Source organism: Pongo abelii, chromosome 14, assembly GCF_028885655.2.
Source record: "Pongo abelii isolate AG06213 chromosome 14, NHGRI_mPonAbe1-v2.0_pri, whole genome shotgun sequence".
In the NCBI taxonomy this organism is placed as follows: Eukaryota; Metazoa; Chordata; class Mammalia; order Primates; family Hominidae; genus Pongo; species Pongo abelii.
In genome coordinates, this window is record NC_071999.2 from 56,074,158 (window position 1) to 56,086,709 (window position 12,552).

At 43.5% G+C, this 12,552-nt stretch overlaps 1 protein-coding gene across 1 annotated transcript in view; it reads right to left on the minus strand.

The window, feature by feature from the left end:
* Positions 1–653: 653 nt before the first annotated feature.
* Positions 654–12,552, minus strand: part of C14H13orf42 (chromosome 14 C13orf42 homolog) — a 41,797-nt gene continuing 29,898 nt past the window's right edge. Inside the window, exons 3-5 of the mRNA XM_024231066.3 lie at positions 6,453–6,600; positions 3,855–4,095; positions 654–2,870 (exon numbers count right to left, since the gene is read on the minus strand). Of these exons, the coding sequence (XP_024086834.2) occupies positions 2,696–2,870; positions 3,855–4,095; positions 6,453–6,600 (564 nt within the window). The 3' untranslated portion in view covers positions 654–2,695. The remainder of the gene's footprint in view (positions 2,871–3,854; positions 4,096–6,452; positions 6,601–12,552) is intronic.

Here is a 12,552-nt window from a genome sequence, read left to right on the forward strand (position 1 = left end):
AGTGATGCAAGGATGGGGTCACCAGCCAAGGAATGCACGAAGCCCCTGAAAGCTGAAAAAAGCAAGGAAATGGATTCTCCTCTAATGCCTCCAGAAGGAACACAGCCCTGCCAACATCTTGACCTAACCTGGTGAAACTGATTTTGGTTCTTCTGACTTCCAGACTGTAAAAGCATAAATATATATTGTTTTAAGCCTTTAAGTCTGTGGTAATTTATTACAGCAGCAACAGGAAACTCATTCTCTATGCAAAGGCGATCAGTGGTGAGAGGAACAGTGTCCTGTTAGAGACACTTTGGGCTCTGTGTCTGAGAATGGGCACCAGGAAGGTCGGTCTTGGCAGCCATGCTCTCAGTTGCATGGCACATGGCCGGGTACACATGATTCAAATCGAACTAGCAGCTCCATGCATCTTGCCCCATGAAGCAGAAGACAGTCTGTAGCGGGAGCTAGAAACCAGGGGCTAAAAAACAAGCCAGATGTCAGGGATGCACATCTTCTCTTTTTGACATTCTGTCTAGGGATAGGTAGATTTTCATGTATCAAAACTGAGAATCCTGGGAAAGTCAGAGATCTAACATAGCCCCAGTGATCAGCTTGATTCCATCGAATAACTGGCCAATCCAAGGAAGAAAAGAATCTGTCAACTCAACTGGGTTTTCTGAATTGACTTTTATTGTTTCAGATTTGATTTATCTCAAACCCCACCAGACACCATCTCAAGATTCCCCAGGCAGAGCCCAGATCCTTGGGTTTATCTCCAACTTCAAACACCTAAAAATGATCCCCAAAGACAAGACAACCTTCTGTTTCCCAATCATGGAATTTTTCAGGCTGTCTGTGTATAGTCTCGTGAAAGACAAAAAACACACAAAACAAAGCAAAATAAGATGGCACAGCTTCATATGCCATAAGCAATAAGTGCTTTTAAAAAAAATCAGGACTCCAAACATCCTCTCAGTCATGTTTATTTTTTCTTATCTTTAAAAACAAAATGTACACAGTATTTTCACCACATAATTTCAGGGTGGATCTATGATAAACTGTAGTTTGATAAGAGGCAGAGTAAAGACACCTTTATCCTGAGTTTATCCCCAACAATGAACTTTTATAGATGAGGCTTCAAACAAGGCCACATTTAGGGAAAAGAAAAGATCTGTGGTGATAAATGGCAGTGCTTTAATGCAGTTTATAAAACAAATCTCCTAAACATTTATTTTCCAGTCAAGCTTCTGGCTATAGCTGGGTTAGTACAAGCAACAAAATGAAAGAAACCTTCCAAACATTGACATTGGCACTCGAAAAATAATAAAGAGAAGTATTAAAACATTTCCAGTATGGTTTCATTCTGAAAACATGTTGAGACAAAATTTCTAAGAATGCAATATAATTACTAGCTGTCTTTTATTTGTAAGAGTTACATATTCTTAGATTCATATGATCAGGTTCACATAAACAAAAGGTTCTTCCTAAAAAATGGAACAATAAGAATATCATCCCACAGGCATGGCAGAAAGGAAGCCTCTGTTCAGTTCTTAGCCTGACCTTAGCCTAGAACATCCTTGGCTTAATTCGAATGATTGGTTTGATTTTGTTTTGTTTTGTTTTGTTTTCTGTTTTTTGTCTCTCTCCCTTCATTCTGCCCAAAGGCCCTTATACACACACAAACTGGTTTACAAGAAAATGCCAAAAAAAGAAGTGAGAATGGATAAAGTTCAGTATATTCTCCAAACCAGTGGTTCTCAAGCTTGAATGGGCACAACTATTGCAAAAATGTAAAAAGTATTTAGAAATACAAAGAATATATTTTAAATGTAATTCTGATTCAGATAGTTCCTAAAATACAGAAATCCTTTCTATACCAAAAGAACGTAATGATTCTGATTGTTCTCTTAACTGGGGAAAGGGAAAGGCGTGGCCTGTCATAAACTGGTTCCGTGGATATTTAAAAAGATTTTTCTGGGTAAGAATTAGAAGAAAAAGAAAAAGAATCACCCCATCTCCCTTCTTCTCTTGTCAATTGCCTAGGTGAAGGGGAGCTGAGTTTTGGGGCCTGAGGAAACAGTGTGGTCCCCAGGCAGGCTCGTGACATACCTCTTCCCTCACCCCATTGCCAGGGCATTAGCCTCATCTTAGCTTAATGAAGCAGGAGTTTCTGAAAAACTCTGAAAAGAGAGCAAAGGGAGCTGCTTTCTCAACTGCATTCTGCACACAAGAAGGCAACCTCAGTGCAGATCCAGCGTGTCTCTGAGCCTCATAGAAAGAGGAGCTACCTCTTTGAAGCTTTGGCCCAGAAATCTACAGGTGAGTTCATTTCTGGTACTGAGCACATTGCTAGCAGCCACTTGGACAGACATGTGGAGAATGAGGACCAGGCCAGGTGAGGTCAGGGGAGTGAGCCCAGACACTCCACTCAAGACCTTCCATTCCTTCAGCTCTTGAAGACCAGCCAGGCTGTAAGTCCCTGCTCATCAGCCCACGCAGAGAAACTCAAGCTCTGAGAGTGTCCTGAGACCTGTATCCTGGGAAGCCACAGGTCTGTTTGGCACTAGCATGGCACCAGCAGGCAGTGTGCTGAGTGGGTTGACTGTGTTACAATTTGGATTTTCAACTCTACCAAATACCTCATGCTGCGCTGAAAGCAGACAGCTTCTCAGGGACCCAGCCTGAGACACGTCAAGGAATCCAGATGGAGTCAGGGCACTGTCCGCTCCCAAAGTCTTTCTCGAAGCAGCCACTGTCCTTTGGGGTTCTCTGTCTCATAGTAGTCCTCCCCAGGAGACAGCTGGGACTCCAACGCAAAAAGCTCTGCATCCCACTCCATATCTTCTCCTGAGAAGTTGAAAAGGATCTGTCTGGGGCTCCCCAGGCTGGAAGGAAGGACCGAGGCAGGAGGTTTAAGTTCGGCTTGGCCAGCCACACAGTGGGAAGGGATGCTTGATGACCACCATTCTCATGGAGACCCTCAGATTGCTGCCCTAGTCCTGGGTCTTGGGGAGGAACAAATGGTGTCGCCATGGGGGTCATGGGTGGACCTCAGCTGGACCTTGGCCTGGCCTTGAAGGGGAAGGATGGGTGGTGAGGGCTGGGTTGTGATTTTAATATGTCCAGTGCATGGTCTGTTACTGTGGGAGGGAAATGCTATCTAGAAAGCCCCTAAATCCAACAGGGTTTAGTGGCTTTTGTAGAAGCAAAGGAAGACAGCTGATGAGGCTTGACAGGCCTTTCCGTTGTGACAGGCAAGGCCCTGCAGCATGGCCGGGGTTGCCCAAACCCAGAAAGAGCTTACTGCTCTGAGTGAGTGAATAACAAGAATTTGACGGTTAGTGATGGTAACTAGGCCTGGGGGAGGAGCTAAAAGGAGAGAGGCCAGAGGAGATGGTGGTAAGATGGCCCAAGAGGGGCCTGGCCAGCAAGAAGTTCTACATCTCGGAGCCTGCCCGGTGCATTTTAGAGAGGGGCATCTGATTCATTTGATGTTGGTTTCCTCTTGGTGCTATGCTCTGTTGAACCTCAAACTCATTAAAAGTCTGTAGCACGCAATGCGTCAATGGCACTGGGGGGAAATCCATGAAGGTGGATGGCACAGTGCATGGGCTAAGTGGGCCAGAAAGAAAGGGAGGCAGACCCAGGAAGAAGCAAGTTAGGAGCAGGCAACAGCACTGTGCCAGGCTAGAGTGCAGACAACCAAAAAAAAATGTTGAAACTAAGACCTTACCACCACCACCAACAACAAATATATATATTAATAATATTTGGCATGTAAGATGGGGCTCGAGGCACCTTAAGGATCACCCCAAGCATCTGGAGGCCACGAGAACATCTTGGTCATGCTATTTAGCCCAAGCACTTACTCTTGTTTGCAGGCTTTGGGCTTAAATTTCCAGGTGTTGAAGGCCCCTTCCACAGCCTTGGGCAAATAAATGGGGTGCCTCTCGAGTCTCCTCTGAGTGCCCACGGTCCTGCACTCGGTGCTCCTTCGAAACTGGCCGTCTACAGTATGCACAGTGTGGGCAGTGATATCCTCAGAGTGTCTGCGTGGCGCCCGCAGGATCCAGTTAGAATGCAAGCTGTGCTCCCTGGAGCTGGTGGCCACTGGAAGAGAAAAGCGTGTGACCCGGGAAGGAAGGGCTTGCCATTGGGAGGCGCATAAGGCAAAGGAGAGGGCAGATTGGACTGAACACTCACAGGAAATGGTTATAGGCAACCATGTTCCTAATAGCCAAGCAAAGCAGATTTGACTCTGCAGTTGTGGTGCAGGAGGAATGCAATGGAATATATGTCCATTAAAATGAGGACACAGGCCGGGTGCAGGGGCTCACACCTGTAATCCCAGCACTTTGGGAGTTCGAGGCAGGTGGATCACCTGAGGCCAGGAGTTGAGACCAGCCTGGCCAACATGGTGAAACCCCATCTCTATTAAAAATAGAAAAATTAGCCGGGCGTGGTGGCAGGCGCCTGTAATCACAGCTACTGGGGAGGCAGAGGTAGCAGTGAGCCGGTACCACTGCACTCCAGCCTGGATGACAGAGCGAGACTCCGTCTCAAAAAAAAAAAAAAAAGGCCAGGCACGCTGGCTCACACCTGTAATCCCAGCACTTTGGGAGGCTGAGGCGTGCAGATCACTAGGTGAGGAGATTGAGACCATCCTGGCTAACACGGTGAAACCCCGTCTCTACTGAAAAATACAAAAAATCAGCCGGGCGTGGTGGTGAGCGCCTGTAGTCCCAGCTACTCGGGAGGCTGAAGCAGGAGAATGGCATGAACCCAGGAGGCAGAGCTTGCAGTGAGCTGAGATCGCGCCACTGCACTGCAGCCTGGGCGATGGAGCGAGACTCTGTCTCAAAAATAAAAAAAAATAAAAAAAATAAATGAAGACACAGATCTATATTTATCGGCTTGGAAAGTAGCCCAAGATGTATTGTAAATTGTTAAATGAAAGGACATCCTAGTTTTATGTCAAAAAAATTAAAATGAGTCTGTGAGTTTGTGTGTGTGTATGTCAGAGTGTGTGTGTGTGAGTGTATGTGTGTGAGAGAGTGTGTGTGTGTGTTAAAACCACACTCAAAAAGACATATCCCCAAATGTTAACGGTGGTGATTATCTCTGGGTGGTAGTTTTGCAGGTCATATTTTTTACTTTCTTCTTTATGCTTTGGTATTTTTTTTGTTATCAGAGGAGAAAAGTGGCCATTTCATGAACTTAATAAAAATGACTTGGTCACACTCATTTTTATTAAAAATTATAACTCTGAAAATGACCCTTGCATCCTTAGTGGATTTTGTCATCCTTTCACCAATATCCTGAATTTCCAAGGCCCCCTCACTCCCAGGGGCAGGGCTGCTGTCTGTCAGGGACTGGAGGGGCTGCATGGGAGAGGAGGAGGATAAGAATAAGCTTGGGGAGCAGAGTTAACCTTCTGTGAAACTGCAAAGAACCCAATTTGAAACCCCAAATCTCACAGATACACATCTATCAAGGCCAGAATAATGACAACAAATCACAAGCTTCTTTCAAGCATTAGAGAAAACACTCATGAATTATTTAATATTGGTACCAAAAGCTTTGACCTTAGCATAAGGGGCCAGTGAGCCCCCTGAATAAAACTATCATTAATTTACACCATGGGGGGGCAAGTCAAAGATTAAACAAACTCTCTGACAGTCGCATGATGGAATGTAAAGGGTGCTCAACTGATAAATGTGTTTGGATTCTTTGCTCTCCATCAGGAGGGGTGCCCCAGGACACGCCTTGGTGAGGAGGGAAGCATGACCTCAGGCCTCACCCCACTCCAGCTCCAGCAGTCCAGGCTGGGTCTGGGCAGCCACTGTGGGCCCCTCCTGCCCTATGCACCACCCTACTACCTAGCCTACGTATGGTCAGAAGCTGGATTCTCAAATACAGTTTGTCCATTTCGTTTCTTTTTTTTAAGTTGTGGTGAAGCGTACAGAACATAAAATTTACCATCATCACCATTTTTTAAGTGTGCCATTCGGTCATGTTTAGTATATTTACGTTGTTTTGCAAGCGATCTCTGGAACTTTTTCATCTCAAAAAACTGAAAGTGTACCCTTTAAATGACACCCCTCATCGATTCTCCTTCCTTCATCATTTCCCTATTGCTGTCCTTCCTGGAGTCTTAGGAAAGTCCCACCTGTCTCAGCCGTGGTAAGTGGACCACAGGGAAAACATTGTCGAAACATGGCACCAGAGTGTTGAAGGGGCAGGCTAGAGCCGTGGCAGCAGAGAAAACTGAAGTAAGAGATCCCCACAGAGGATGGGCTCAGGGCCAGGCTCCAGCTTGGAGGTGCAGGGTTTCCCTTTAATCAGGGAGGTGGGATTCCTGATGGCCTATCCTATAAGTCTTCCCCAGAGCCCCCAGCCTATCCTCACAGCATCACAGCCCCACCCGCCTTCAGCCATCATCTTCCCACTGCCTTCCTGGCACCCACCGTCAAAGTCCACATCTTCATTTGGCAGGCTGGCCTCGGCAGCCCGGGGCCGTCTCTCTGTATCCAGCTCTGCAATGACGGAGTCAAAGAAGGCAATGGCCTCGGCCACGTCGGCACTGAATTGCGAGTGTTTCTTTGGGGTTGCTTTCTGCAAGAGGTGAAGGGGAGAAGAGAGTTGCCTGAGCCAGTAGGCCAGAGACTCAAAAAAGGTGAAATGTTGCCAAAACGAAATGCGCATGGGGTTAGGAATTTGTGAGGTTTCAAAGGTAACTATGAATAAGTGCCCTGTGGAAGGAAGGTAGATACTCCAGGTCCATAATTGCCATAGGTCAATGGATTTCCAATTATCTCAAGAAGGGAGAGTGAAAGGACAACAAGATCTACATCTTTCTTCATCACAGATTTGCTGTCAGACATTAGGCAAAATAATTAGTCTTTTTTTAGCCTAGTTCCTTGCTGATAAACACCAAATTAGGAGATTGTACAGTTCCTTAAGTAGGTGGTGAAACGCTCACCACAGGAAAGAGATGATAGATCTCCAGATATGTGGAAAATGCTCTAAGAGTTGTCAGTTTCTATAATAACTCAATTGTACATTTTAAAATAGCTGAAAGAGTATAATTGGATTTTTTGAAACACAAAGGATAAATGCTTGAGGGGATGGATACCGCGTTTTCCATGGTGTGATTATTTCACATTGCATGCCTGTCTCAAAACATCTCATGTACCCCATAAATATATACCTACTACGTACCCACAAAAATTAAAAATAAAATTTTTTTTAAATAAAGATGTTTTCAGTTTCTAAAGGAACCAAATTTACACTCAAATCGTGGGATAAATTAAAATTAGTATGGTTGTTTGAAAAGTACAAGGACTAATAAAATAGAAAGTTTCAAGAATCTATTCAGTAGCTAACCAGGGTCCAGGCTCTTTCCAGGTTCCCTTCATGGTCTTCACAACAGTCCGGTCATGAGTGACTGATATCATGGAAGTTCAAGATCCAGGATGGGTTTCAGTGGAGAACTCATGGTCTCTAGAACTGACCAAATCAATATGTGTACTAATAAAAAACTCTCAGGAATTTAGGAAATAAGAGGACTTGGGGAGAGAAACAAAGGGACAGATGTGTTAACATGGGCATTTTGATTCAATGTAGAGTTATTTTATTTTATATGGGCGTTCTGAAAATAGGATCGTATTAAAAGTGAATATGATTTAGTTATAGACTGGTGTGTCAGGAAAGAAAACAGCATCTCTATGTGTACAAGATGTTTATTAAGTGTATGCATTTTGTACTACTAAGAAACATTTTTAAATAGAGAGGTTTTTTCCTTTTATACTTGCAAAATATCAAAAGAAAGCTCTAAGAGCTTTCTTAGAGGAAGATGTTGAAGGACCACAATATACACCTTGATATGATTTGGCTCTGTGTCCCTACCCAGATCTCATCCTGAATTGTAATCCCCACATGTCGAGGGAGAGACCTGGTGGGAGGTGATTGGATCATGGGGGCAGTTTCCTCCTTGCTGTTCTCATGATAGTGAGTGAGTTCTCGTGAGGTCTGATGGTTTAAAAGTGTGGCACCTCCCCTTTGCTCACCCTCTCTCTCCTGCTGCCTTGTGAAGAAGCTGCCTACTCTCCCTTCACCTTCCACCATGATTGTAAGTTTCCTGAGGCCTCCCCAGCCATGTGGAACTGTGAGTCAATTAGACCTCTTTTATTTATAAATTACCCAGTCTTGGGTAGGATCTTTATAGCAGTGTCTCCTGGTGCTTCTGCTCCACCACACTGGTCACCTCTCCACCTGCTTTCTGACTGGCAGAAGCTTTTGGAAATCTCTCTTCCACAGATGGCCTTTCTCTTTTAAAATGAAACTGAGGAGAGGAAAAGTAGAAACCTCAAGAACAAAGAGAACAAGAGAAAGGCCATCCATGGAAGAGAAATTTCCAAAAGCTTCTGCCAGTAGGAAAGCAGGTGGAGAGGTGACCAATGTGATGGAGCAGAAGGACCAGGTCCCAGAACATCATGGGTGGGGTGGCAGCTGAGAAGAGGGACAATTCAACCTTCAGGAAGTGGAGACGCTCTAGACTGGGTGACACCAGGTGCAACAAGGGCTGGGCATGGGATGAGACTAAAAAACCAGGAGGCTCAGTCTCTTAGTGCAGCAGGCCCAGCTGCCAGGCATCCTTCTTGAAGGCAGGTGACAGAAGGCTCACACCTGGAGGTAGGTCCACACTTGTTTATTCTCCCTGCATTTTCTCTTGCTGTTTCCTTTGCCTTGGATGTTCTCATTGGCTGACTCTGAATTCATCCATTGAATCTTGGCTGGAACTGCTCCTTCTCCAGGAAGCCTACCCCTCTCCTGGGCTAAGTTTCCATCCTCTAGGTTCCCATGGGTCTCAGTACCTAACCTAAGTCTACGATGACAGATATCACTTTAGAGATTTTTGGTGAAGTGGAGAAGAGAGAAACAAAGAATGGACAAAGCCATTCTTTGGCTGACCCAGCCTGACCCCTGAGGAAGGATGGGTATTATTTAATAGTAATGCAAGGTCCACGGTGGTTTTGCACCTCAAAACCCACCTCCACATGGAGGGGACATCTCCAAGTCTTCAGAAGGCAACTGTCATCAGCGTTTAGCTTAATGCAAAGGTCTCAATCTTGTTTGTGTTCATCATATTCTCTTTATCTGGGTTACCCTATTATTGATTTAAGCGATTCAGTCCTAAGTGTCTCTGGAGGGAGGGTTTGGCTAGCAGCTCAAAGCAGCCTGAGTCAGTTGCTGTTAATTGTTAAAGAGTTAGGAAAAGAGTCAATGTTGGTATCTTAGCTATTAAAGGCTAAGAAAGCATCCGGCCATTGGCTAGCTTAACATGAATGTTGTCTTGTTGTGAATCTCCTGTATCTCCTCAAGTATTATCCTCTGAGGATAACATTTATAAACTAAAAAAAGAAAACACTAGCATAGAAATCACCACCTCAGCCACTGAACTGTCATCCAACCCAGTGGACAATAGCCCTTTCAGCTGCACCTTTGATGGAGGTGAGATTCCAAATATTCAAACATGTCGCCTATTTCCAAAACTTCAGCTTTAGGATTCAAGACTTGGGTCACTTTCCCATACCTTGCCATTTCTGCTAAGCTCAGCAGCAATTACCATCCCAGGATCACTCTGAAACACTGACAAGTGAGCTCCTTGGCTGACACTGAAGAGCCTGTTCCTCCAGGTCCCACTTCCTGGGCTCTGCTGGCCCAGTCAATCCATGGTCATTATAAAACTCGTTTCTGTTGAAAGATCTTTTGGATCCTGCTGTGGCTGGGGAGTGAGCCAGTGGTGGCACACTGGTGACATTATTTGTGGCTGACCCATATGTGCCTGTGTGACTAACTCACATCACAAAAGAGGGCTTTCCTCCACTTGTCTGATTATCTTCATTAGTCCCCCACTGCCTTGCCCCAAATCCTTCATGGGATAAGGCAGGGGCATAAACAAATGTAAGTGAATAAACAAATTGCTTTATTCTCCTACTTAGCCCTACCTGCCTTCTCCGCCTGCTTTCCCTGCCCCTTGACCCAGTCTGAGATCCCAGTCCTGAGAGTGATAATGCTATCCCCCATCAGTGTCAGGGTGACTCTGTAACAGTGGTACCTAATCCCAGTGGTTGTTAGACTCTCCTGGGGTGCTTTTAAAGAATATCTATGCCTGACCTTTTCCTAAACCAATTAATTTAGACAATTAAGTGATTCTAATACACAGTGGCTGAATCATCACTCTACAGGGACCTGAACATAGGGGAGACTGCAAAGGGGCCCACGATCTCCACCTCAATGACTGGTTTAGAGTGGAAAACCTCAAATCCTGGTTATACTCCCTGGGTTTGCAAGAGCAGACAGGAGTGTCTCCATGATGACAAGAACACAGGGGACATGACACAAGGGGACAGGATACAGGTGACTGAGGGATGGAACAAAACTCTGGGTTAAGGAGCCCAGACTCCTCATGTCTTTGTGTCCTTACTATGGCTTAGCACACAGAGAGGCCCAGGTAACGGGACTCCATCCATCCCCTGCTGCTGTCTCCTATTGGCCCAAAGTATGAGAACATCTCACCCACAGGGGCGCACTTTCCCATTCCCAAACTTTACCTAAGCCACCTCCTGGGCAGACATTTCCTCTGCTTGTATTCATGCAGTTTTGTTTGCTTCCTGAATTAATGTTTGTCATTCATCCCTGCCAGACTTCATTCTGGCTAGAAACAGCTGCTGCTCTAATGTGTTAAAAACGGCTTGGGATTCTGATCTTATCTCTTATTGTCCAGGGGACAAAACATCCCGGTGTGCTCAGGAATTATCCCAGCTTATGCCTGTTATCCCAGTGGGATTATGCATAGTACCTCTTTTCACTCTCCAACGTGTCCCTAGTTGGGGAATAAATTACCTGGTCCTTTATCATATAAACCACAAGTTGTGCCACCTCCCCCAAGTCTGTTACCACCTGCAATAAGCTGCATTTTATTATCAAGTTACTGTAAATATGCATAACATTTTCCTAAATTCTTCACTTTAATCCATGTTTTTTGATCACCAATCTTTTGAATAGGATTTATTCATTTGAATTATTCATTTGTTTTCACCTAAATCTTATCCACAATATCTCATCTAAAATTTCTGGATTTGGTTTATTTAAAGTGATCTAGGCACCTGAGAAAAAAACTTGAGTGTAAAATCCTTCTAGCTCTTTATAATTTATAATTTTTTTTCAAATCTGTCACATTTGCTTTGTCCAAACCTCATTTTGTTGCTTTTTAAAAAGCAACTCTCTATTAGTGAATCTTTCTAAAACACTCAACTTAGTTTCCATAAAAGAAATTATATTTTATCATTCATATATTATCATATTTAATTAAAATACATGATTATAAATTATAATAAGTCCAAATTATATAAACCAGTTTGGGAACAAATATAACTTAATTTTAATAAGCAAGTCATTCAACTTGTGAAGCTGAGAAGTACATAGGCATATCCTAGTTTTAAAAATGTTTTATTATAAAAAAATTTTCAATACAAAAACTATAGAAAATAGAACCGTGAACCCCATATACTCATCATCAGCAACAACCATCACCTTTCTGCCATTTTTGTTCATCGACTTCTCACTTTTTTTTCTGAAAGCTAATCCTAAAAAAAGATAATTTTACTCATAAATACTTCAAAATGTATCTTTAACAGATAAGAGTTTTCAGCAACATTATCCACAATATTATCATACTCAACAAAACTGATAATTTCTTAGTATCAGCAAGTACCTAGTTTATGTTCTATTTTTCTTGACTGACTCAAAAATGTCTTGTGCAAGTTGGTTTGTTCAAGTTAGGATCCAAACAAGGTCCACATTTAGTTGCTACCTGTTTAAGTCTCTTTAATGATTTATGCAGGTCATTTAATTGAAGAATCTGCATCTCTTGTTCTATAGACTTTCTCACATTCTAGATTTGACTGACTCCCTCTTCTGCGTATTGGTTCACATGTTTCTCTCTTCCTCAAATTCCCTATAACTGGTCCTCAGATCTGGAGCAGGGCTGTCCAGTAGGACTTTCTGTAGTGCTGGGAATGTTCTACATCTGCACTGTCCAATATGGTAACCACTAGCCAGGTGTGACTACTGAGTACTTGAAAAGTGGCTACCGTGATTGAGGAACTGAACTTTTAATTCTTAAATTTAAATTTAAATAGCCACATGTGACTGGTGGCTACTGAATTGCAAAGTTCAGATTTAAAGGTTTAATTTAATTCAGATTTAATTTTTTTAATAATAAGGTGCTGTGTATCACACACCAGGAGGCACACAGTGCATATTTTCCTGTTTCATGCAATGTTGACATCGATTGGGGGTTTATGTGATGTTGGCTTGATCCATCTACTAGGAAATTTGCCATCTACCTTTTACTTAATGCTTTTAGTAATCATGGTCCAGATTCATTATTTTACTACTAGTTGCAAAATGTTGCTTTTCCACTTCTTCAACCTTCCTGCATTTATTAACTGTGCTTTTGGTATGAATAACTTTCCCTCATCAACCACATAGTCTGTTTAG